We start from the raw sequence: 27,839 nt of genomic DNA, 5'->3' as shown, positions 1-27,839 counted from the left end.
TCAGAAGGAAAATGTCTTCTTTATGACCATAATTTCAAGTCTTAAATGGATCTGGATGATCTAGTGTTAATCCAAAATCCAGTGCAGATTGCAACCCAGATTTATCATCTTGAACAAGAATAAAATAAATAATTAACCAGTTTTCCAGGATTAAATTCTGTACTTCATTGGAGATTCTAAAGGGCTGTGAAGAGTTCCTCTGGCAGTTCAGCCACCAGGTCATCAAGATCATCTGAAAAAACAAAAACAAAATAAATTGCAGACAACTAGGAAACAAAGCATGCTAATTTAGAGTTTACATCTTACTCACAAGAATGATAGAAAATTACTATCTGCAAGTTTCTGCAGTTGATTTATAAGTTTGATCAATGGCATTCCTAGCATGGAGAACTGAAACATACGAATCAGAATTTATTGTTATGAACAAGTCACAAAATTCAGTGTTTAGCAGGCAGTAATCACAGTGCAAACATTCTTATTATGAGTCATTTTACCACAGTAATATATAAAATATAAATAGTAGGGCACGAAAAAATAAGGCAATGTCTTTGGTTCATTGATCATTCAGGAAACTGGTGGCAGCAGGGAAGAAGCTCATCTTTCGGCTCCTGTACCTTTCACCAGCCAGCCCCCCCCTCCCCCCCCTCCACCCCACCCAGCCATGGAGCAGAATGAAGAGGGGAAGAGGGCATGGCCTGGATGGTGTGGTCTTTGAGGAGAGATTTTACTTTCCTAAGACACTGCCTCATGCAGATGTCCTTGATGGAGTGGTCTGGTGCCTGTAATGTCACAGGCTGAGTTAACAACTCTCTGGATTTAATTCTTGTCCTGAGATTTGCTGCCTCTATACCAGACAGTGATGCCACCTGCCAGAATGGTCTCCTGTAGAAGTTTGAGGGTCTTCAGAGACATACCAAATCTCCTCAAACACCTCACAAAGTATAGCCATTTCTGGGCTGCCTTCATGATTGCATTAACATGGAGGCTTGAGGACAGATCCTCAGAGACGTTGACACCCAGGAATTTGAAGTTCTTAACTCTCTTCACTACTGAGATCTCGATGATGGACACATTGATTCAATAATGAATGCTGTATTATCTTGCAAATTCCTCAAACCAGAAATCTCCTTGCAAACTTAGCTTTGACTTTGAATAATTCAAGAATAATATAGTGGACTCAATTTGTACATTATGGCTATTGTTGCTGTTTGTTTCTCCCACTGGAAACTGTGGTTTTGACCATTGACACAAAGTAGATGAACCACAATTGAAATTGCAACTTTCACCATTAACACACATTTCTACAGCTATGGTATACCCCTTGAAACATTAATCAGATACTGGAAAAAATAGCAAGAAGATGTTTAATTTTAAGGAAATTTTAAAGTAGAGGAACATGGAAATGCAAGTATTTTAAAGCTTAAACAGCTGAAGGCATGGCCACAAAAAGTTGTAGATAAGATATGGGATAGTATCTAATGAGAGAATTCACCAGGTAGTCATTGGCTGTATGGAAAATAAGATGGGGATTCCATTTCCTCTTCAGCATACTTATTATCTGGCAATCTTGGCAGAAGAATGCAAGACTCACTATAACTTCATTTGATCAGGCCTGAAGATGAATGCCAAAACCAGATTTGCGTCATGTGCCCTCAACTTCAATCGAGGTACAGGGTAAAAGAACAAAGTAAATCAAAGAACCCATCAGACTACAAAGCAAGGCAATAATATTGAAATGTGAAATATTTTGGAGTGAACCTTTTTTTGTAAAGATTACCGACACAAAAATATCAACTGATTCACAAATTTCCAGTAAAACACCAGTAAAGATTCTAGATCTCCAAACTTTACAATCAGAATATGCACAAGGGTGGGATTTTACCCAATAGATCAGTGGTTTTCAAACTTTTTTTTTCCACTCACACACACCATAACACCTATGCTATAGGTGCACTGATTAGTAAGGTGGTACGTGAGTGGAAAGAAAAAGTTTGAAAATCACTGTTTTAATCGTACCTATAACAATTACAGCACAGAAACAGACAAATTTGGATCTTCTAGTCCATGCCGAACACCTTCTCCCACCTAGTCGCATTGACTCGCACCTTCTACACCTCTCTCTTCCATATACCCACCCAACTATTCCTTAAATATTAAAATAGAGCCTGTATCTACCACTTTGGCCGGCATCTCATTCCACACTCCCACCACCTCCTGAGTGAGGAAATTTCCCCCTCATGTTTCCCATATACTTTTTCTCCCTTCAATCTCAATCCATGTCCTCTTGTTTTAATCTTCCCCACTCTCAATGGGGAAAGCCCATCCATATTTACTCTGCCACCCTCACAATTTTAAATACCTCTAACAAACCACCCCTCAATCTTCTATGCTCTAGGGAATAAAGTCCTAGCCTGTTTGACCATTCCCTGCAACTCACACCCTGAAACCCAGGCAACATTCTTGTAAATCTTCTCTGCTCTCTATTTTGCTGATGTCCTTCCTATAATTCAGCAAACAAAACTGCACACAATATTCCAAATTTGGCCTTACCAATGCCTTATACAACTTCAATATGACATCCCAACACCTATACTCATACTCTTGATTTATGAAGGCTAACAAACGGAAGCTTTCTTCACCACCCTGTCTACATTTGACTCCACTTTCAGGTAATGATATACCAGTATTAAACTCTATTTGCTGTCTTTCAGCCCATTCTTCTAACTGGCCAAGATCCCACTCAAACTTTGAAAACCTTCCTCACTGTCCAATACACCACCAATCTTAGTAACATCTCCAGACATACTAATCCAATTTATCACCCCTTCTTCCAGATCGTTAATATACATGACATCAAGAATTAATCCAGTACTGATCCCTGAGGCACTCCACTAGTCACCGGCCTCAAATTTGACACTGTTGAATCCATTTTACTTCAACATTAATACCAAATGATTGAACCTCTTATGCAGAACCTTGTCAAAGGCCTTACTAAAGTGTATATGGACAACACCCACAGTCCTCATCAACCTTCTTAGTAACCTCCTCAAAAAATTCTATATGATTTGTTAAACATGATCTACTACACACAAAACCATGTTGACAACACCTAATCAGTTCTTGTATATTCCATTTTTAAGGACATTCTCCATCAAGTTACCTACCACTGATGTCAGACTCACAGGCCTATAAATAACCCAGTTTACTTTTAGAGCCTTTTTTTAAACAGTGGAGTAAAACGAGCTACCTTCAAATCCTCTGGCACCTCCTCCGTGACTAATGACATTTTAAATATTTCTGTCAGTGCCCCTATTTCTACACCAACTTCCCTCAAGGCCCTCAGGAATATCTTGTCAGGACCCAGAGATAGCCAGATACTCATTAATCTATACATTTTCCATGACCTCACTACTAGTTTTCCTTGCTAGTAAAATCTAATGGACTCGTTACGTGGACGGTTTCATAACTCCAAAGGAAATGGGCCAATGACCATTTTTCTCAAGCAAAATATCTCAGTAACAATTGGTTCTCGAGCAGTGGTTCAACCCCTTCCTCCCCTCCCCCCCAACCTCCTACACTCACATTCCACCTTAAATAATCCCTTACTAATCACAGAGCTCCTATGGCATAGGGATTACTTAAAGTGGTATAGGAGTGGAAGGAAAAAGTTTAAAATCTTTAGATGCTTGCTGGAACTAACCTTTCAGATGGATAATGATTCAGTTATCTAATAGCATAGAAAGGGAAGGAGAGAGGAACTGGCAAAAGTTGATTTTGAAGGACACACGAGCAGGGAAGATGGAAGGAACTTTAAGAAGCTGTGAAATAAGATACTAAAAGCATTTTTTATAAAGTATATCAAGGGTTAAAAAAAAGAAATTACAGATACACGACTGATAAATGATGCTGGGGAAATTGCAATGGAAGACAAGACGGCAAAGGAATTGAATAAGTATTTTGCATCACTGTGGAAGACATTTGGACAGCATGGGTTCATAGGCCAGAATGGTTTCTACCACATTGTATCATTAAAATTTTTTAAATTAATAATTTTTCCCTTTTGTATACGAAAACTACAGAACCCCAAAGACAATTAATAATGTTATATTTGCACAGCAACTTCAAAGTGAAGAGCACATCCAATTTTTACTTTCTTTTTTCATTTGCTCAATTTCACATTTCTCTACTTCATCTACCCAATCACCATCGAAATTCTGCCTTAATTTTCAGTTTGTCATCCACGATATCATTCCTTGAAGAGAACCAGACCTACTTGTTACTGACAGTAGGAGACACTGTTTCCCCATGTCCCAAAAAGTAAGCTGGTTTTCATGTAATGCTTGGTTGTCTCTTTCGAGACAATAACAAGGGATTAATCAAATTTATTCAGTCCTTCATTTAAAAATTTCTCTGGATGCCATACAAGGTTTTATTCACCATATTTTAGTAGTTTTAAGCGACCAAGAGCAATCCTCGCAACTAATCTAATTTACATACATTCATACTGCATGGAAACAGGTCTTTCAACCCAGAGTCCATGCCAGCCGTCAGTAATGCAAGGTTTTTAAATTAAAAAATTCTGTAACATTCCAATCAACTCCCCCCAGATTCTACCAACACAGTTTACAGTGACCAACCTTTGTGATATGGGAAACTGGAGTATCTGAAGGAAACCCATAGCATTGCAGCGAAATGACCCTTTACACACAGTTGAACCTTTGTACCTGTGAGGCAGCAACTTTACTAGTAATTGTGCCAAATTGAAAATGAGACTTTATAAGTAGATGCCCCAGACAAAAAAGGACTCAAGAAAACAACCATCTGGTCATTACATCCACTGGCTTTGTCAATCGAATTAAGAAACAAAGATTTTTCTTCATTTTCCAAATGGCATTCAAAAACTAAACATTAATTTAAAAAATAATGACGTGACACTTCAAAGTAAATTAAATTCTAAAGAAAATAAGTGCCTTCCAAATCTGTTGCTATTCATGCAAATGAACAGGTTTGTTTTTCGGGCACAGATATGGCAACAGAATACCAAGGGAAAAACTTCTGTGAAATTCATGAAAGTCAGGATTCACAATTGAACTCCAAGGAGAACCCAATGCCAGAGAACAATGAGGTTCAGCATCTTTTGGACTTCAGCATTTCCGGAAAGGTGCCCACATTCTTGATGTCTCTGCGGGTAAGGCCTACGAAGGCTTCCTACTCCAGGTTCTAACTTTTACATTGGTAATCTATCTTATTCAAATCATCTCAAACACTGTAACCAAATGTAATATAAAAAAATATTTTCATAGATACATTATTTGAAGACATTAATTGGGAGTACTTAAAAATATTCACTATGGAGTTTTTACTTGCTCAAGATCAATGTTGGACAATACACAATTTCAAAATTCATCTCAACGATTGATCTACCTGGTTCCCATTCTTCATCACATTGTCCCTCCAATGCTGCACTTTTACTTCCAGATACTTTCAAAGCTTCCTTTTTTGTACTGGAAGGAGGCATTTCAAAATCCCATCGTGTTGTGGCTATGCAAACTTTGTCTGTGGTTAAACTGCTACAACTTGATTGTAGTGACTCAATCATGGATTGCTGTAAAAGTCCAATGTGGTTCTGAAAAAAAAGGAAAATATTTTGGTGAACAAGAAAATAGAAGCAAGAGGAGGCCATCAGGCCCTTCAAGCCTGCCTGCCCCACCATTCAAAAGGATCATAGGTAATCTATGATGACCTCTACTTCTCAAATGCCATTGCCATTTCTTTATCTGTCAAATATTTATTTGCCGTTACTTTAATTCTCTAATGTTCTACCTTCCACTGGGGAAGAGAATTCCAAAGATTTACCACCCTTTGCAAGAAGAAATATCTACAAATGTTTTAAATGACATATCGCCTCAAACCGTGCATCTTGGCGCCTCACAGTTCGGCGGGCAGCAACCTCCTTTGAAGAAGACCGCAGAGCCCACCTCACTGACAAAAGGCAAAGGAGGAAAAACCCAACACCCAACCCCAACCAACCAATTTTCCCCTGCAACCGTGTCTGCCTGTCCCGCATCGGACTTGTCAGCCACAAACGAGCCTGCAGCTGACGTGGACTTTTACCCCCTCCATAAATCTTCGTCCGCGAAGCCAAGCCAAAGAAAATCTCTCTATGATTGATGTTCTCACGTTAAAACATCCCAATTTTAAAAATCAAGACCCCTTAGGAAATAAGGTCAATCCTATTTTTCTAAACTCCAAGGAATACAATACCAAACTATTTATTCTCTCTTGGTTGGACATCCTGTAATCCCAGGAAATAATCTGTCAGATCTCCTTTGAACTTCCTCCAATCCATCAGATTTTCTTTGAGTCCACACCCTTGTACTTCACTCATTTGTAGTCGCTCTCCCTTTTGATTTCTCTTACCAAAGTAAATTACCTCACATTTCTCTACTTTGCAAATATTTTGACCACTTTTTATGTTATTATCCAGTTGCAGAATTGCAAAATTCCCTACCACCTATTTGTATCATCAGCTAATTTGGAGACCTTGCAGACTGTTCCTTCCTTCAGGCCAGAAGTGTAAATAGTGAATAACTGCAGACAAAGAATTGATCCCTGTGGTACTCCACTAATTATCTCTATATTGGACAATTCACGAGGGCAAGCACGAAATAATAAAGTAAGGATAGATTCCTGTGTCTTTATTTGTTTCTAAAATTCATTTTAATGATAGATATGCTTCACCTAATTCACTTCACACAAAATGTACCCCATTCTGACATTTTGGATTTTATTCCTTTAAATGGGGACACAAGAATCTTCTTAAGCAAATTTGTTTTAAATTGGCTTCTTCTGGAATACTTTGCTATTTTATCAAATTGTAACAATGATAACATATTTCTTATTTATTGCCCAATAATAAAATCTAAAATTGGGTAATGACAAACCTCCGTCACGTCTTGCATTCTGAAGTTAAATTTCATTTCTTCCCTAGCCATACAAATTATTCCAATGTATCAAAAAGAATTTTGGAATAAATATTGGTAATGATAGAAATAAATAAACATTTTGGTAAAATGTTCATTTTGACTGAATTAGTATTGACCGAATATAGAGAAAGTGGTGACCATTCATCAGATTACATTATTGATTAAATAGAGCTGCAAAATTTTCTTTGGAGGTTTTTAAATGTTCTTAGTTATCATGATACCTCGATATATAAATTGTTCTTTCACTCTTTTGAAAGGAAATTAGAGCATAGACGACTGCCCAAACTGAGTTGAAACCTTTTAAAAATTCTTCGATGTGGGCAGTTTCAGGCTCATCCTTACCTTTCTCTATTCCAAAATTAACAAAGAATTTAATAATGAGACAGAGGCTAAGAATTTGGGTTCAATTCAGGAAAGTTTGGTTTTTTGAGATTTTTGTTCACTCATCCAATTCTGTTTAATCATCTCTTCCAGTTCTCGTTTTTAGATGCAGGTTTTAAAGAATGGAATTGGATAGGGGTTAAAAGCTTTAAAGATTTTTTTATTCCACAAAATTTTGCATCTTATTTTACTTATTTATAAGTAACATTTTACTTTATTTATAAATAATATCTTATTTGCAACTGACGGCGGAATTTAATTTATCAAATAGACATTTCTTCAGGTATTACCAAATGAGGCATTTTATTTGATCTAAACCTCCAAAATTTCATCTTCCTGATCTGAATGTTATAGACAAACTTTTTCAACTACATTTTATACATAAAGGAATAATATCTGCTTTATATTATAAAATATTGAATATAAAGGCGTTTTCTCAAGACCAAAACTGAATGGGAAAATGATCTTCATTTATCCTTCTCAGAGGAAGATTGGTTCACAATTCTAGGCCTAATTAAGAATTCTTCTCTGAGTGCTAGATACAGTTCTAAAGTTAATCTGCCTAAAGTTTAACCTGATATCAATCCATTCTGTGATAAATGCAACATTTTTCAAGCTTCTTTGATGCTCATGTTTTGGTCTTGGCGCAAATTAGGAAAATTTTTTTAAAAAGCTTTTCAGACATCTTCAGGATCAATCTTGAACCCTGTCCATTAATAGCAATATCTGATTTCTCCAAAGATGAGAATATAAATTTAACGTCAAATCAAAGACAAGTTTTAGCATTTTCGACATTGCTGGCCAGAAGAGAAATCCTATTGAAATTGAGAGATGAATTTCCACCCACCCACTTGCAATAGTTTCAGAACATCATGTCCTTTTTGAGTTGAGAGAAAATTTAGACATAATGTCAGGAAAATTAAGGTCACAATTGATAGGACATGGGTCCATTTATGATTTATTTCTACAATTTGATTAATGAAGTTAAATGAATGCGGTAGGTTGGTGTGCTTTGCTGGACCTCTGGAAGTCGCCGTTCAGTTCCAAGACTGCTACTAATATTAATTCAACCTTGTTTAGTAGGAGGGGTTAGAGCAATTGGGTTTTGTTTTCATTTAGTTTTTTTTTGGGGGGGGGGGTAATAAATACTTGTGCATTCGATTGTGATTTCATGTACTATCATTAATGTACAATATGATAATCAATATAAATAATTGCATTTGGCTCCTTAGGAACATATTATGCCTGTTTTTAATTAAATTCAATAAAGATAATTTAAAAATGAAAAATGGAATACTTTGCTGTTTGTAGATTTCACAGAAAATTTAACAGAACTTAGCAGTCAAGACAATAGTGTGCATAATTTTTTAAAAAAATAAAATCAAGATTCTTAATAGCTACGAGGTTTCAGCTGAAGGAAGGATGCAAAGGGCAGGAAGTTTTGAAACAGGAGTCAAAGGACATCCGGGTTTGCCAATTATTTAGTACTATTGTCAATGCTGATCCAGTTTCAGGTGCAGAATGTGCAAGAAGAGATCACTGCTGACATTTACATTTCTTACCTGGGAACTCTGGGCCAGTTGGTTACGAATACATTCATTAGCACCTTGTGGATATATTTTAATCACATTACTTGGGGTTATATTCAAATAATGATTTCGAAGCGATGGAGAAAATACACCAACCTAAAAACAGAAACAAAAATACATGCCACTGTTGATAAATGAGTTTACCCATTATACTTAAATTACAGATGGAATTTATAGACGAAGACTTAGTTTTGATCGACATGCCACCCAAATGCTTATGCTGTATCATTAAAAAAACATTGAGAATTGCGCCTGCCACAAATTTAACATTAAATGTTAATGTCGACTGCCTGAAGCGTCCAAAAATGGTCATTTTACTGAGGTATGCATGTTATTCAAAGGTGGCAATCATATTCAATTGACACTAAATGAGCAGTAAAGTTAATGACCAAAGAATTGTAAGTTTCAAGTAACAAGCTAACAACCTGCTTCAGGAGGAGCACTGTTCCAACTTTTAAATCATTTGGTTGCTCAATAAGAAACTGTCTGTGAATAGTACCTTGCATCTCGCCTGTGGAAAAAATAATTAGGCTTCAGTAAATCAAATTTCAGCAGTGTTTTATAACATTCACAAGACTTCATTTTCCCAGAGCTTTCACAATATCTTGCACTGAATTCTTTTACTAAAGGCAAGAATTGTTGGCTGTCAGTTCACAGTGGGAGGCTAGTCAAGGGATTTCCTTAGATCAACCTTTTTCTGTCTAAGGGTCACTTGGCTTCCAGCCTAACATGCCATGTCCCATTAGTGGCAATAACTGAGGAATATTTTCAAGTCAAAGGCAGCTCTTTATTCAATTTGAAGTATTTTATTTAACATTGTTAAAGGACAAAAAACACTGCAAGCACATTCTGAATATAAAAACTCTCAATCAAAACTCAAGCCACTTTACTGAAACCCCTGTTCCTGATGTTTCTTCACCAGTTTCCACATCTTTGGTTCTGTTGTCAATAATGCACACCTGAGATCTGCCTCCACTTCAATATGGTTTCATGCATTTGCCTTCAACTGGAGCAACATTGAAAAGCTTAATTCACAAAGATAAGTGGTCACAATGGGCAGGATCTCCTGAAGACACTCCTTAGCAACGATGGGGTAACTATCCATCATTTTTGTCTCGTGTGGCAGTCTAATAGGAATTGTGACTGAGTGCCAAACCGATTAGATTGAGTGTGACTGTACTGACAAGTCATCCATGTATACATCAGGTCAACAGATAATTGCCACCCCCACCTCAGATCCATTGGAACCTGGAGCGCCAAAGAGACGGACAGATGACCTCACTAACCTCAGTGGCAGATAGCTTGCCAGCCCACCCAAGATCACCCGGGAGGTCTGAGACATGACCTCAGATCCACCCTGACCTCAGTGGGTTGGAAAATCTCCATGTGCCACGTAGAAACACGCTTTGGCCCAGCAGTGGACCAAATACTATTCAAAGATCCATTTTCAAACAATGCAACATCCATTTCAAGTAAAATAACAACCTTTCTCTTCTGCCTAGATAGTGCCTTTGCCAATAGAACACTCACACTGGGGCATTACTGAGGGAAAAACTTCCCATAGAAACACATCTCCACTTATAACATGGAATTCAATTTGGGGAAAAAGAAGGTTGTGTTAAGGAAAATTGTGATAGACAGTGTTCTAGGAATGCAACTTCTTTGTAAAAAAGAGTTGTTGTATTAGGGTTAAAATTGTTATTGCGCAGAGCTTTATAAAAAATTCAGGCTTCAAATATTGTTTATTCAAGAATTAATACTTTTAATCATGAAACAATTGGAAAGTTATATATTCTCCAAGATGAAACAACACTTTTCAATTGAATTTTAACAGTAACAAAGGGAGAAAAGTAATTAAAAAAAAGTTTATAGGCTATCGAACAGTGACATTTGACCAATACCAAGATTCCAACCTCACACAAACAGAAAAATGGGGAGAAATAAAAGATCTACATTAACTGTCACATGTTTTAATAAAGGAAACCAATGAAGGCTTTTAGATAGGTAGATAAACTAGGTGGCTCCCAAAAGCTATTTTGAGTAGATAAAGACAACCAACAGATATGGAAAACCATATCAATTGCATTTTTCGTCAAACGAAATTCAACCATGATGACTGGATTTATGTGCTAACAGATTTATCAATTCACATCCAGCCACACCTCATTTTGCAAAGTCAAGAATATGTCCGAGACATAAATATTCTGATCATTTTGACCAACAGTAAAGAAAGTCATTCCTATGAGGACACACAGATTACAGCTAGAAAATAAAGCAGGAAATGCTCGGGAGGAAAAAAAAAATCAGCATGGCTGTGGAAAGAAAACAGTGTTTTGGATATGTGCAGAGCTGAAACATTAACTGTTCCTCTTTCCATAGATGCTGCCTGACCTCCTAAATATGTTCCAGCATTTTGTTTTTAAATTCAGATTTATAATATCTGCAGGCTATTTTTGTTTTTATTCAGAGGTAAATGAACATTTCTCACCCACACTCACTAAAGAGAAGGTAAATGAACACTTCTCACCTGCACTCACGAAAGAGAAACACAATGCAGAATGAGAATATGGGGACATTTTAGAACATGCCATAATTGAAAAGGGGTATTAGACACCATAGCAGGTTAAAAAGGTAGATAAATGCCCAAAATGTATCTCAGGCTGTTTTGGAAGATATTGTTGAGTCCTTGACAGATTTTTGCCAGAGGGGAGGTGTCAATGACTGGAGGTCAACAAATGGAGTCCTTTATTCAAGGGCATCAAGGTTAAGTCAGGTAACAAATGGCCTGAGTCTAACCTCTGTGGTGGGAGAGTATTGAGGGACAGGATTAATCTACACTTGGTAAGGGAGAATTAAGCAAAGGTAACATGGCTTGGTTAATAGGAGATCTGATCAATTTCAGTGAATATTCTGAAGCAGTAACAAAGCGGACCGAGGAGGGCTGTGGTTGATATAGTGCACGTGGTCTATGCCCCAATATGCAAACAGCTCAAAACATTAGAGCCAATGGAATCACAGGCAAATGATAACCTGCATATCTTCTTTTGTCCAACACAATTAATAATACTTTATCAAGGTATGATGAAAAAGGGATGGGCATGTGCAAATGAGATCTTGCCACTTGGTGAATGTTTTAAACATCTTCAGGAAAGAACCAAGTTTGAGAGAGTATGGAGAAAAGTTGATTGAAACTCAGCACATTCAGATGGCGTGGAAAAGGTAAACAAATTGAAGTGGAAAAGAAATATCATAGCCCATAATTTCTGGGTTTTGCCCTCAATTGGGGAAACACATCATTCAAACCTTGCTTGCAAAGACCAATTTTTTTTTTTTTTTTTTTTTTTTTTTTTAATTTTTTATTTTTCACACCATAAATCACAATAGCCATGATATACACTTTTTCTTTTCCACACATTTACAGTGACTTTTGCAAAGACCAATTTGAAAAGGAATTAAACTGTGGTCCCTTTGAATAAAATGATTAGCAACCATAATACAGATGCTCCTCAACTTATGTTCTGGCAAACCCATCACAAGTCAAAGAAGAATACTACACCTATCATTTTTTAATAATTAACTTTTGAATATCTTTATTCCACACTGAAAGCATACTGGGCATGAAAAATGTTTGAAGCATTGAACTAAAATTGTTGCTGGATGATGAGGGCGCTAAAGCGACAGGGTCATTAATTTCACTCTGATGTCTGCATATCGCAAGTGCGGGAACAGATTGGAATTCAAAATTGAAAGTACGGATTCAAACCATCATAACTTTGAAAAACTGTAAGTTAGACCATTATCAGCAGGGGCCAGCAATAATAATTTTTTGCCCTTTTTAGGGCATCATTAAACTTCAAAAAAATCTTCAGAGTAGCCAAAGCAGGTAAAATAAACAGAGGGAACTTTTCCAGCTAAGTACAGTCATCAATGTAGCACATTGTCATTTTCTAGCAATATTGTGAATCTGCTGTCAAGATTCCTTTTACTTTGCTATACAAGCTAAAATCAAGGCAAACACATTGGTTGGTGGGAATTTTTTTTAATAAATGTAATTTAAAAAAAAATCTAGACTGATTTCCAAGTTACCAAACTTTTGCATAGAATTAAGTTATTCTAGCAGTTTCAATTATTAAATTCATAGTGCAACATGAGAAGGAAAACATTACCTGATGGATCTTTAAAAACAGCACTGGCATCTGTGTTTGTTCGTGTCAGTGACTTTACAAGTACAGCCATGTTGGGAACCTTCCCTTTAGGGAGCTGTTTCAAAGCTGCCTGAAGAAACAGAAGTGGGCCATTTAAAACATTGGAAATAGTCACCTACTTTTAGAATACATTGGAGCAGGTTAGTTGAATAAAATTTAAACTCCAAACTACTTTATAGCAAGTACTTTTCAAAGTCAAAGCCACTGGTTCTCAATCTCCCCACTCACATACTACCTTAAGTAATCCCTTACCAACCAGAGCACCTATTATATAGGCCAATATATTCTACCTAAAGTCTGGTGCCCAAAACGACTCAACCCATTCTTGGAGTGTTCCAATTCAGGCTTTGTAAAGCAGTAACCAACTTTTACATGCTCGGACTTCACTTCCATATATTTAAGGACTGGCATCCATCAGTATTTCTAACTGCCTTCTGTATTTTCACCTGGAAGACACATTCCTGAACATCAGACCACTCACCTTTCGTTTGCTTCAGAGCCATTAACTGCCTTCTTCCTACACGCCAAGTCCTTATACTAGTTACAAAACTTATGACCAGACTATTTATCCTGCTTCTAGCCAGATTTAGGTTGTCCCATGAAATATAACCTCTCTTCTTCCACTCCATTCATTTGGTCAACTCTTCACCTCCATAAGCCTCTGCTAATTTGTAGTGCTTTCAGTGTGAATTATACAATTCAAAGTGTACTCCAACAATATTGTTTTCAACATGTTGAAACCATTCCTGTAATTTTTATTCATATAAAAATTAATTGTCAACTGTTTAACAGTTATTTGATACAAAGGTCTGATGCAATTGGTCATGGGGGGGGGGGAAGGGTGGTAACGGAGGTTGAGACCACCTGCACCCATGCATAAAATGCTCTGTGCTCTAAATCCAGTGGCTTCTTATCCCTGTAGATTGTTATACTGTTACCCTCCCTACTTCCATTATTTGTGCTCTCATTTCACTTCACCATCTGACCTTGCCTGTGAAAGCCTTGGGCTACAATAATTACTTTAAAAACACTGATTCATCTCCCATGGGCCAGTGGACCAACTACGTTTCTGCTGCTTGCCTAGCAACCATCATTTTCAGCACATCTTGAATGGATTAAACCATAATTTCTTAAAGCAAAGGTGTACCAATTTTATTTTTTTGTTGACTTACAACATGCTGTAGATTCTCTCTCCAATCAAATTTCTCCCCCTACATGTGGCTTCCCAACTTTCAAAGCTCTTATTCCTAGATGTTATGGTTAATATTCTTTACAATTAATATTGCAATTATATAGGATTTGCCAGAGTACATGACTGTTAAGCTCACCTTTCGCAGAACCATGGCAATGCTGTAGTTTCGAAGGAAACAGCTAGTGTCTCTTTCATCCAACTGTAGCTCTTCTTTCATGGTGGCCCATGGGCCTTTCCCAAAGTCATCTTCAACAGATTGTTGTGAACTCAGATGTTCCTTAAATGTAAAAATAGGTAATATTCCATATCTTTAATATTACTAATCTACATCTGAATAATCAAAAAATTATTCTAATCCCTACTTGTGTCACCAACAGACCCATTTGGAGCTCCTTTCTTTATATTCCCTTTTGCTTATTCATCAAGCTTTAACATTACAGCAAAATTCAAACTCCCTGATTTCTTTTTAAAGAGCAGATTATTTGCGAGATTTCCAGCAGTCAGTTCCTTTACCATGAACAATTTTCAGCAAGAAAGAAAAGTAAAGGTTCCATTATTGTCATGTAAATCAGGTGCTTAACCTTTTATCTGGGATCATCGGGACCAAACACCTGCTGGTGTTCAAAATCTTCCGAATTTCGGAATCATTTTAAAATGGCAGCCCCTTTAAGCAAATGCCTCCCTCCTAGCCCCTGCCTGCCCATCAGCACCCCCTCATCCCCTCCCTTCCATGCCTGTTGCACCCCCCCCATCTAACTCCTGATGTGGCAGCAGGGGTGCAGTGCTGCTGAGCCTAGAGTTCACCGGAGCGCCGTACCAGCTCAATGAAGGAGAAATGGCCGTCTTCGTTACCCATGATCCCCCATGCAGTTGGAACCACTCTGCCAGAGCCTGGGATACGCAGAACAGTTCCAGCTGTGTGGGGAATTATGGGTAAGGAAGACTGATATTGCTCCTGCATTGAGCCAGCCACCGCATTCTTCTCTCCCACCACGAGGACGGGAATCTCCCTCTAAAAATGGAGAATATTTGCAAAACATTTTTTAAAACTCAGTTATACCTCATTCATCCTACCCCCACCTCAAACATCCTGCCTCTGAAATCACCGCAACTCAACCTTATTTAGTGTAAACGTCCTGCCTGGAGGCCATCCCCTCTGGAGGCCATCCCCTCTGGAGGCCATCCCCTCTGGAGGCCATCCCCTCTGGAGGCCATCCCCTCTGGAGGCCATCCCCTCTGGAGGCCATCCCCTCTGGAGGCCATCCCCTCTGGAGGCCATCCCCTCTGGAGGCCATCCCCTCTGGAGGCCATCCCCTCTGGAGGCCATCCCCTCTGGAGGCCATCCCCTCTGGAGGCCATCCCCTCTGGAGGCCATCCCCTCTGGAGGCCATCCCCTCTGGAGGCCATCCCCTCTGGAGGCCATCCCCTCTGGAGGCCATCCCCTCTGGAGGCCATCCCCTCTGGAGGCCATCCCCTCTGGAGGCCATCCCCTCTGGAGGCCATCCCCTCTGGAGGCCATCCCCTCTGGAGGCCATCCCCTCTGGAGGCCATCCCCTCTGGAGGCCATCCCCTCTGGAGGCCATCCCCTCTGGAGGCCATCCCCTCTGGAGGCCATCCCCTCTGGAGGCCATCCCCTCTGGAGGCCATCCCCTCTGGAGGCCATCCCCTCTGGAGGCCATCCCCTCTGGAGGCCATCCCCTCTGGAGGCCATCCCCTCTGGAGGCCATCCCCTCTGGAGGCCATCCCCTCTGGAGGCCATCCCCTCTGGAGGCCATCCCCTCTGGAGGCCATCCCCTCTGGAGGCCATCCCCTCTGGAGGCCATCCCCTCTGGAGGCCATCCCCTCTGGAGGCCATCCCCTCTGGAGGCCATCCCCTCTGGAGGCCATCCCCTCTGGAGGCCATCCCCTCTGGAGGCCATCCCCTCTGGAGGCCATCCCCTCTGGAGGCCATCCCCTCTGGAGGCCATCCCCTCTGGAGGCCATCCCCTCTGGAGGCCATCCCCTCTGGAGGCCATCCCCTCTGGAGGCCATCCCCTCTGGAGGCCATCCCCTCTGGAGGCCATCCCCTCTGGAGGCCATCCCCTCTGGAGGCCATCCCCTCTGGAGGCCATCCCCTCTGGAGGCCATCCCCTCTGGAGGCCATCCCCTCTGGAGGCCATCCCCTCTGGAGGCCATCCCCTCTGGAGGCCATCCCCTCTGGAGGCCATCCCCTCTGGAGGCCATCCCCTCTGGAGGCCATCCCCTCTGGAGGCCATCCCCTCTGGAGGCCATCCCCTCTGGAGGCCATCCCCTCTGGAGGCCATCCCCTCTGGAGGCCATCCCCTCTGGAGGCCATCCCCTCTGGAGGCCATCCCCTCTGGAGGCCATCCCCTCTGGAGGCCATCCCCTCTGGAGGCCATCCCCTCTGGAGGCCATCCCCTCTGGAGGCCATCCCCTCTGGAGGCCATCCCCTCTGGAGGCCATCCCCTCTGGAGGCCATCCCCTCTGGAGGCCATCCCCTCTGGAGGCCATCCCCTCTGGAGGCCATCCCCTCTGGAGGCCATCCCCTCTGGAGGCCATCCCCTCTGGAGGCCATCCCCTCTGGAGGCCATCCCCTCTGGAGGCCATCCCCTCTGGAGGCCATCCCCTCTGGAGGCCATCCCCTCTGGAGGCCATCCCCTCTGGAGGCCATCCCCTCTGGAGGCCATCCCCTCTGGAGGCCATCCCCTCTGGAGGCCATCCCCTCTGGAGGCCATCCCCTCTGGAGGCCATCCCCTCTGGAGGCCATCCCCTCTGGAGGCCATCCCCTCTGGAGGCCATCCCCTCTGGAGGCCATCCCCTCTGGAGGCCATCCCCTCTGGAGGCCATCCCCTCTGGAGGCCATCCCCTCTGGAGGCCATCCCCTCTGGAGGCCATCCCCTCTGGAGGCCATCCCCTCTGGAGGCCATCCACTGCGGCCATCCACTGCGGCCATCTACATGAAATTCTTGTCCTCTACCATAAGGCAGACAGAGAGTCAGCACTTTGTCCAATGACCCTCACAGAAACCTATAGCACCTGATGTTCATGGATGGGAGACAGCCTAAGTTCTGACCAGGCCTGAGCCTGCTTAGCTTCCAAGATCAGACACTCTCAAGCATATTCAGGCTATTAGGTGCACTCAGTTCAATGCATCTGTGAGTGAAATATGCAATGGTTTGCAACATTTGGTGGCATGGATTCAAGTTTTGTACAAGCAGTCGAGATATTCATTTGAATAACCCATGTACTGAAACACATATTGGCACTTTACATTTTGAAGTAAGCTGTCATTAGAGCCTGCCTATACTGATACAAAAGGAGGAAAACCCAACCCCAACCAACCAATTTTCCCCTGCAACCGCTGCAACCGTGTCTGCCTGTCCCGCATCGGACTTGTCAGGCACATACGAGCCTGCAGCTGACGTGGACATTTACCCCCTCCATAAATCTTCGTCCGCGAAGCCAAGCCAAAGAAGAGAAGATACTGAATAACACCTTCAAGCAAAACATTAAAAAATACAATCTACATATTGTCAAAAATCGATGAACAAGGACTACTGAAGTAAAGAGTTCTCAGAGGTGAAGGGGGGTGGGGGGGGTGTGTTTAAAACTCGACTTAGTCTTCAGTTTGCAGACATCTCCTAGCTTTCTTGACAGCCTAAATTTAGTTTGAAATTTCCTTCACATCAACTCATCTGTAATGTACCCGTTCAAGGTAAAAAAAAAATGTATTCAATTCCTTTATCTCGTTGTTCCCAATTAGAAAGGTGGATGACAGTACCTTTTCTTTTGTTTGTGATTATAAAGCATTGGGGTCGGCAGTTCAGAAATTCACTGCAACTAAGACATTTTGGGACAACTTTTTTTCCCCTTTATTGACACCAAATCTTGAACAAATCCCACTTCCTCAACATGTCCTTGAGTCTTTATTTCTTTCTTGAATCTGTTTATTTTGTCAAGTGAGATACAGCATAGAAATGGAGTCTGCACCAATCATCAACCAATTATTGATAGTAAATCCTCCATTAATCCCATTTTAAATTCTCACCACTCCCTCAACACACAAGGGGGCAATTTACATCAGCCAATTAAACCTAAACATCTCATTGAAACATATACATTTTTTTATATATAAAGAGTAGATGCAAGGATAATGTTTTTTGGTTCTTATGCAACCTTTTAATTTTACTTTCAGGCTCACTTCAAGTTAATGAATTATTAATTTGTCTGCCATTCACTTGAATAGTACTGTGGCTCAAAAACAGTTCTTGAAAGAATTACATCATTATTAATCTTTAAAACAAAATAGGATCTCTTGATGTTTCCAGTGATAGGATTGGAACCTCAAGATAAAAAATTTCAGTTGAGAACACTGGTGAGAACTTTCTTCAGCCAGAGGGTGGTGAATCTGTGGAGTTCACTGCTATGCTACAAACATTTGAGGAGATCGAGTCATTGGGTAAATTTAAAGTGAAGGTTTGTAAGTTAATTAGTAAGTGTGTCAAGCGTTATGGGGAGATGACAGGAGAATGGGTTTGAGAGGAAAAAGTGACTCAGACATGATTCAAATGGCAAAGCAGACTTGATGAACTGAATAGTCAAATTCTCCCTCCAAGTCTAATAGCAAGAATATTTTGGTCTTCACTTCTACACCCTTTTGAGGAAAATATTTTCTTAAATTCAGTAATTATAACTATGATCGGTATTCCAAAGGGTGTCCTCACAACACCTCCACTAAGCTCATCTTTGTTTTGTACACCAACTCTTTAATTTTATCGAGTACTTCTTCTTTCTTTCATTTACCTATGGCACTGCCATATTTTTCTTTTATCCCTTAAGTTTGTACTCCTGTTAACAGATTACTTTCAATTTTTCACAACAAAGTAGGTTCAGTTATCCAAGAAATTTAAATAATGCATCGGTTACCTCCTTATATTTCTTGTTCTACTTTGACAAGTTTTGCAGATCTGAAGATTTTGCTTGTAACTTTCTGCAGGTCATTAATTCAAATGAAAATAGCAAATAGCTTAGAATTTTTTTAAAAATAAAAATGCTGAGGGCAGGATGAATGGCCCTTCAAGCCTGCACTGATGTTCATTAAGATCATGGATTATCTTCTACTGTTAGCAGGTGCTACAATGAGCTGGTAAACAAAATGTCATCCCTCAAAGAAAAGTGGTACAATAGCTGGTGCAATTAGAAGGCATATTATTCTTTCTCTGATCAGAATTGAATATATTTGTACAATTGTAAAACCATAACTTTATTGCCCCAAGTGACAATCCTAATCTGGTTTTCCACAGTGAAACCACTCAAAATTCAGGACTTAAATGTGCAAAGACTGCTTATGGGAAATCTGCTAGTTTACCTGAGGATGTAGTTTTGGCACTGCACCATGTGCCGGTGTCTGTGGAGCTGAAATCAAGACTTCATCTAGGTTTTTGCCGTGATGCTGGAAGACAAGTAGGATCAGCAGTAAGCATTTAGTTTAAAAAGCATGCTCTGATATGAAGAGTTAGACATTAACCTGCAATCGGTTTACAAAGCTCTAACAAAAGGAGCTGCAGCAACTCTAACTTTACTTTTGGAATTCAAGTCTATTTACTCGAAGAAATTATGCTCACACATCTATCATTGGAAATTTTAAATATCTCCTCACCCTAGAAGATATACCCAGTTTATAACAGGAGCATTTTAACAGTCCCTGGGATAAAGATAAAGGTTCCATTATTGTCATGTAATATTACATTTAGAATATAACATACATCAAATTCTTCAACTTTGTCTACCTTAAGGAAGACAGAGTCGCCACTTTGTCTAATGCCCCTCACAGAAATGAGGCCCCAATGAGGAACAAACTCATGACCCCTGGTTTAGACCAGTGCTCATAAGTACCAAAAAAATTTCCAAATTCTGCCTTTTCAAATGCTCTTATAATGGAAATTGTAATCATTCTAAACAAAAGTCTCACTAAAGCAATGGAGGACAGCATTAAGTTTAATGAAGGTATACATCTTCAGGTGTTTCTTTCCCCCCACCCCCAAGATAATAAATAACTGACTGGTGGTTTTACATTTTTTCTGCACAACACCGGATATCCACGATATTGCTAACTACTATCACAGATGACCAAATAATAGCTTGCGCAAATGACGCTACCGTGCTTAAATGATTTAATTAGCAATTCAGACCACTTGACAATTTCAAATCCTTAGAACAGCAGGACAATTCAGGATCAGTTAAAAGAGAATTAAAAATCAAATGACAATAACAGTGACAGAAATGACATTGTACAGAAACCTGGCATATCCCACTTTAATGGCAATTAAAAAGGCAATAAAAGAAACCAATACAGGTAGGTCCAACTGAGAAATATAATAATCCTCTCATGCCTTTCCACATAGCTGTTAATTTTTATCCAAGTTATAGTCTTTATGAAGTTCACACCAACAATTTACATTAAGGCAACCAGTCCACATTTCCCTTGATTGGAGCAGAGATCTTAGCATCTCCAGTTGATGGGATGACAATAACCATTTCTGACTTTCAAAATTTTTTAAGAGCATACCTTGAGGGATCTCTAAATTTTCCCACTTTGAAGCCACCGTACTCTTGGAGTACCGGTATTCATCTTCTGTATTTGTAGCATTGCAATCTAATTTTGAATATTTTCTTTCAAAAAATTATACTACTTCCATAATTATGCTCAGAGACTGAATATAGAATGAAAGTCTAAATGTTAACATTTTAAATTTCTGATGAAGCAACAATATTTAGAAAATTTAGAACAAGGATTAAAAGGGTCTCCTTTGAGATTTATTCATTTTTTTCCCCATTCACAAAATTTGGCCAGAATTAGATTATAGCAAGTGTTTCAATTCAGGCTGACTAGCTACGTAACACGGAAGAATTTGTTTAGAACCTACAGTACTTAAGTAGCATTGGACACTGTACCTGTTGTGGAAGAATTCCTGCAGGCCCAGGAAAGCGTCGTTTTGCTCGAGGTCTGTCCAACTTTAGAATTTCTGGTGTTCGATTTGCAGCTGATACCAACTGAATTAGATGATTTGTAACGGGAGTTCCCACACAACTCGAATTTGCTGATGGTGAATATTGAGCTCCCACAGTAACTGAAGGGCTTTCTATAGAGCACAACAGAGGTTGCAGTTCACTTGTGGACGTGATTGGTCTTCTGAGGCCTCCATCCGTGAGTGTAGGGGTTAAAGCCCGTTGTTGCAATAGCGTTGAATTTGGGCAAGTTCTTAATGCAGTAGAGCTCATTTTCTGGTGTGGTGTAGACTGGAACTTTAAACTTGGGGAAACAATTTTGCATGGGATAATAGCATTTCCCATTACGTTTTTACCTAAAGGATTTTCTGGCAGAGGTGTTATTAATTCTTTCGTTGTGATTGTGCAAGATGGAATAGGACTACATAATGTAGTCCCAGAGCTAGATAGTTCAGCTGTGTAACCATGATTATCAATTACCTGACCACATAAATTATTGCCATCTCTCATTGTAACAGCATCAGTCTTGGTACAGCTTGAATTATTTGAACAGTGGTTGAAAGCATGTGATGGATGATTAGTTTTGTTTGCATTGTCAAAATTATTCATTTTGGACTTCTCTTCACCATTCTTATAAATTCTACTCTTGCCCTTATCGTATTCTTCATGCCCTCCTGGCAACCGTGGAAATTTGGCTGGTGGAAAAACATAATCACCTCCTGAATATATTTGAGGAGAAGCATTTCCAGGGATCGAAATACTCTTTACGTAAGAAGTTGAATTCCCCATCTGGGAATTATGTATATTCCCATCCTTCCTCAGCTCTTCACCTGATTTCCATACACCAGTGACTGATTTTATGGTGGTATTCTGCGAGACATTGGTCTCGACACTGAAGGTACGAGTGGAGATTTGCTTGTTTAACCATGATGGTGACTTTGAAGAGGCATCAAAAGATGCCGTCAATGTTTTCTTTGTAAGATTTTTATAATTGGTCATATTAGTTGAGACAGAATCAGGTTCTGATCGAGAATACTTTTGACCTGGCGTGCTGCAAGCCACGTTTTCAGATACATAATGCGAATTAGCTGGTGTTCGAAGGGCTGAAGTAATAGGCCTCAATCTAACACTTGGGGTTGTTCCAGAAGAGCCGATAGCTACGCTTTCAGCATCCAACGCTGCCAACAATAAATCCTGCCCACAGCAGAGTAGAAAATTAATTTCACAAAACTGGAAAACAGATAGCACTTATAAAATTTATGAATTTGTATTTCTTTTAATTAATAAATTTGTTAAAATTGACAACTATTTAAAATAGTAAAAAGACAAAATGCAACTGTTTATGAATTCAGAATTAGTTATTAATGAGGATCCACATCATAAGACAATTAATGTCAAATATTTCATTAAAACAAAATTTTAATAAAAGATAAAAAAATTAATCCTATTATGGTGAAATAGTCAGTTTTAGTGGAATCAAGTACAGTATTAAAAATGTATTTTGGATAATCAAACTTCCAATAAATCCCATGATTTTTCCTTGTCGCTTTCAACAACTCCTGCACTAATGTGTCCACTAACCACAAGTATTGAAGCAGATATATGCAACTGGAAAGCCTATTTCAGTAGAACTTCAACACAGTCTGTTCAGTTTGCTCCCTTAAATACGGACAAGTCCCCTGAACTAAATTTATCTATCCGACTTTCATTTGCTCACCTGATGTCGGAAAGAATTTACACTGTGCACAAAAGTAAACAATACTTTGTATTTTCAGAGCAAGACATTCCCAAGCAGTTTATCCACTGTGAACCAACTTTTTAAAAACACCACTTAATGGATGCCTTTTTATTTCTAGGAAAGGAACCTCAGTATTTTTATTATATAACTCTCCCCAAAGGAGTTGTATTTTAAAATAGCAATAGCCACTTTTATCTATTGATTTAAAACTAAAATAGGAGTTATTTTAGTCAATTACTATTCTGTGAATATGGAATATACAATGGAAGCTGCAAAGTGTACAAATTATCACTTACATCATCATCAAACTCTTCTCCAACAGAAAACAAGTTCTGTAAACTACAAGCCTTGAAGGAGAGAAAGGAAGGAAATTAAAAATTGAGTACACAAACATGAACTATAATGGTCATGATGCACTCTTAATTCTGTACAATCCTTTGTTACTACAAGAAATAAATGGCTTCCAAAAAGTTACAGAATAAATTTTGCATGGATTTATAAAAATATTGGATTTTTATTTCATTAATTAAAAATGCCCTGCAAAATTCCAGGACCAACATCTTTAACCAACTGCATTATTTTCAACTTTGTCAGAGGCAAAATCGAAATGAACGTTTTTTTCCTGAGTCAATTATTATTGTATAAAAATCAACAATTTATAACTCTGCATATTCTCATAGCACCATTAATTTTAATCTTAAGTACATGCGTAGACAGGCATGCAAATTCATGATTCAGAATGTGTAGAACTGTGTTTGGAGACAAAAATCCATTATCAACAGACATAAAATTAGCTGAAGAATGCAAGAACTGCACTTTTGCTCAATAATGTGGAATTAGATATTTCCATTTCACAACATACACCATCTGATTCATTTAAATAAAGGTGAATAAGACAGATAGAAAAACAGTAATGTGGATGATAACCTCTGGGAAAGATTATTAATACCTATATTCCTCCATATCTATCATTTTTGTGTTTCACATGCTGTCCATTCACGCTGCAGCAATATATGGCACCCATATTACCTAACAATCAGCGTGTCTATGGAATGGACAAAAATCACAGATGAAGTCAAAGAATGAACATGCAAACACCACCAATGCAGCAGTGGGGTTATAACACAAGAAAGCTGCAATACTTGCAGTTCCAGTGTGCCAACCCATGGACTTCCCCTCTTCACATCACACCAGTGACAGAGCTTGATTATGAACACAGGGGTTACAAAAAGCCATGGGACTAAAATTTGAGGAAGGCAAAGGACATTCATTTCAAGGGGAATGGAAAATCAAGAGCAGGGATGTGATGTTGAGGTTTTATAAGGCACTCGTGAGATCTCACCGGGAGTATTGTGAGCAGTTTTGGGCTTTTTGTTTAAGAAAGGAGGTGTTGACATTGGAGAGGGCTCAGAGGAGGTTCATAAGGATGATTTTAGAAATGAGAGGGTTATCATTTTGACATCTCTTGGCTTGTACTCATTGGAATTTAGAAGAATGAGGAGGGATCTCATGGAAACATCTTGAATGCCGAAAGGCAGACAGAATAGAAGTTGAAAGTTTGTTTTCTATGGTGGGAGAGTCCAGGACAAGGGGGCACAACTTCAGGATTAAAGGGTGTCCACCTAGAACAGAGAAGCAGTGGAATTTCTTGAGCAGAAGGTGGCAAATCTGTGGTATTTGTTGCTACATGGGATTGTGAAGGCCAGGTCATTGAATGTATTTAAGGGTTCTTGATTCGCCAGGACATCAAAGGTTATGGGGAGGCGGCCTGGCAGTAGGAAAATAGATGATTAAATGGCAGGGCAGATTTGATAGGTTTAAAGGCCTATTTCTGCTCTGCTAACTTATAGACAGTGGCGACCACAGTAAAAAAACCAAATGAAGCATGTTTTTTAAAAAAAAACATGAAATTATACATCTGTTAATTTTTAATATAAATACAGGCAAAATAATTCAGAAAAAGTAATTGCTAACCTACACAAAACAGAAATGTTATTTAGTGTATGTACGTTTGAAGCTCTACACAATTGCTTTACTTTGAGAACAAAAGTAAATCAGATGTCTGTCTTTGGTTCAATACAATTTATACAAAGTTGACAAACTCTTGTATTTTGATAGCAATAAAAAGAAAAAAAGACATGTAACAATGAGCAGTAACAATCCAAATATGATGGATAATCTGTTATTACATTGCAAATTGATGATGTTTTGATATTGAAGTAAAACCCTTCTTTAAATAAATGATCTCTTATTAGTCTCTCTGCAACTTTAAAGTGCACTTATGGCTACTAAGTAGGCTACTAATGCTTTATAACTGGAACATTGATCATAAAGGCAATTGGGCACAAAATTACTAAAGACAATCTGTATCTTGACTTTAGACAAGATTAAGAGACAAACTGGAAAAAAAACTGCAGAAAATCATATTGAAAGCCAACAAAGACCAAAGACTACATGGGGTTAAAATGCACTATCCCAGCCATAATCACACAGGCCACTTAAGCAGATTTGTATTCCAGTGCCCAAAATGTATGTTTTTGTGTGAAGACAGCATCTGAGACTTCATTCAATTTTTATGTTGCTTTTTGCATTCAGCCCTTCATGTTTGTTATTAAGAGAAACAGAAGCATTAACACAACATAGCAGAAAATTATTGGTTTTATGTTCTCATTCCAGAACCTTGAGATTCTTCATGCTTTGGAAATCTAAAAGCTTCTGCATTTCCATTTCCTGTGCACTTAACTTTTTGACCAAGTATTTCAGAATTGCTCTAATGTATCCTCAATGAGAGGAATATTATTTTTGTCTGATTATTTACTCTTGAAGTATCTTAGAACATTCAAAGCACTAAAATATTGTGGGTTTTCAGGTGGATTGAGCAACTCAAATTCAATCTATTCAATGTACCATGCATTGGTAAATTACTTGAATGTGAACATAATTTCTGCTCTCTTTTTTTTTATGTTGGAACATTACTTTGAAGAGCATCTTAAGTAGATTTCTGGGAAAACAGACATCATTTGACATTATGGTCCTCTGGTCTGTTGCAATCATAAAGTAAATGAAAAATTAAATGCAGATATCTCAGCTACTCCTGATCAACCATGCCTTGCCAACACCAGAGAATGTGATAGAAACCACAGATGGTATGCATTTTCTGCACCATTTGGCAGGCTTGAAAAAAAATCTTCAGGACACAATTATGAAAAAAATTGCAGAAAATAGTTACAGATCTTAAAAAGTCACCAAAGCTTTTTCGTCAGGTGCAGGAAGGGATTACAAGGCCACACTGATAAGAATGTTAAACTTGTTCAATTGGGCATTCAGAAATAAAAATCCTAATTCTTTGAATTTATTGAAATAACTTATAAAACTGTAGTATGCAGGTGGCCCATTTGTAAATGCAAATTTCTAACACCTTTTGACAAAATGCGATACATCAAAAATAAAAGTGAAGTGTGCAAGTTTGTCTTAAATCTTTGCATCATTTATTGTCATTAAAAATCATCTTGTGTATGTACAAAATTGATGAAAATCTGTGTCCCCGTTAAGGCACAGGTAATTAAGGTAACTTCAAAGTAACTTCAAGTAAAACACAAAGGTCAGCAGAGACACCAAGACTGAACTAAAAAAAAGCGAAGATGGTGAAATGGCTGATCGATCCATTTGTGCATTGAGTCATAAAGCCTTCCACAGAAGGTGAAATTGGATCCAATCATATATCCCTTATTCAGGATCGAAGAGTTTGTTTGCGACTTTTTTTTTAAAAAAAGGAACATGTCTATAACAGACAACATTTTAGAATTCAATTAATAGAAACCCCTTGAACTTAAGCCACAGACAGCTCTTTTATACCTCGTGTGTGGCTGGTGGAGCTCCCCACGAACACCCTGACCGGACGGCTCTTGCCGGGGCCCCAGCTGCCCACTCCTCCTGACGCCCAAGGCCACCCTCCCATCAGAGTTCCCAACAGCGGCTAAGTGTCAAGAGTCGACTTCCAAACTTTTACCCCAAAAATCAGTCCACAAAATCCGACTGCTACCCAGGTGGATACGGTAGGTGACCTTCTTGATGACTGAAGCGAAGACAAATGGGTAGCTTTTAAAAAAAAAGCCACGACCCTGAATCTTACTGCACAGATGCATTTCTTAAAAGCTTATATCATTTACATTGACCACCACCAGTGGGCTGATATCGTCTCAAACCGTGCATCTTGGCGCCTCACAGTTCGGCGGGCAGAAACCTCCTTTGAAGAAGATCGCAGAGCCCACCTCACTGACAAAAGACAAAGGAGGAAAAACCCAACACCCAACCCCAACCCACCAATTTTCCCTTGCAACCGCTGCAACCGTGTCTGCCTGTCCCGCATCGGACTTGTCAGCCACAAACAAGCCTGCAGCTGACGTGGACATTTACCCCCTCCATAAATCTTCGTCCACGAAGCCAAGCCAAAGATGGAGAAGAAGATGGATATCATTTAAAGTATGCATGCAAGACTAAAAACGTGCATATCAATCTTCTTCATGCCTTGCAGCTCTCAAGCATCTGAAGTTTATGGGATGTGGCTCTTGAGCAAGTTTGGCCACCCCTGTACAAGGGGGGCATCTTTGGCTTGGCTTCGCAGACGAAGATTTATGGAGGGGGGCATAACACCGGCCTATTTCACGATGGTCACCGAGCCCAACCACAGGCAGGGTCCCGGCTGCTTCCACCGCCTCCTCCCCCCCTCCACCCCCCTCC

At 39.5% G+C, this 27,839-nt stretch overlaps 1 protein-coding gene across 1 annotated transcript; it reads right to left on the bottom strand.

Annotated features, from left to right (window-relative positions):
• Positions 1-27,054, bottom strand: hrob (homologous recombination factor with OB-fold). Its single transcript, XM_069904702.1, has 10 exons — positions 26,955-27,054; positions 23,396-23,446; positions 21,308-22,555; positions 19,722-19,805; positions 14,490-14,630; positions 13,123-13,231; positions 9,382-9,467; positions 8,930-9,052; positions 5,425-5,626; positions 1-232 (listed from the first exon to the last, which is right to left on the bottom strand). Exons 3-10 carry the CDS (start codon positions 22,358-22,360, stop codon positions 177-179), a joined length of 1,854 nt encoding a protein of 617 aa, XP_069760803.1. The 5' UTR covers positions 22,361-22,555; positions 23,396-23,446; positions 26,955-27,054; the 3' UTR covers positions 1-176.
• Between the last annotated feature and the right edge of the window lie 785 nt (positions 27,055-27,839).

Source organism: Narcine bancroftii, chromosome 12 (assembly GCF_036971445.1).
Source record: "Narcine bancroftii isolate sNarBan1 chromosome 12, sNarBan1.hap1, whole genome shotgun sequence".
In the NCBI taxonomy this organism is placed as follows: Eukaryota; Metazoa; Chordata; class Chondrichthyes; order Torpediniformes; family Narcinidae; genus Narcine; species Narcine bancroftii.
Note: the sequence above shows the minus strand (reverse complement) of the source record. Positions and strands in the feature narration are given on the sequence as shown.

Bases quoted from the DNA above. Each gene is read 5' to 3' on its own strand.
- hrob (XM_069904702.1), bottom strand. From the start codon at position 22,360: ATGACCAATTATAAAAATCTTACAAAGAAAACATTGACGGCATCTTTT. The intron at 9,468-13,122 runs GTAATGTTTTCC...TTTTTTCCACAG, and splicing joins TGTTTTTAAAGATCCATCAG to GCGAGATGCAAGGTACTATT. The intron at 233-5,424 runs GTAGATCAATCG...TTGTTTTTTCAG, and splicing joins TGATGAAGAATGGGAACCAG to ATGATCTTGATGACCTGGTG.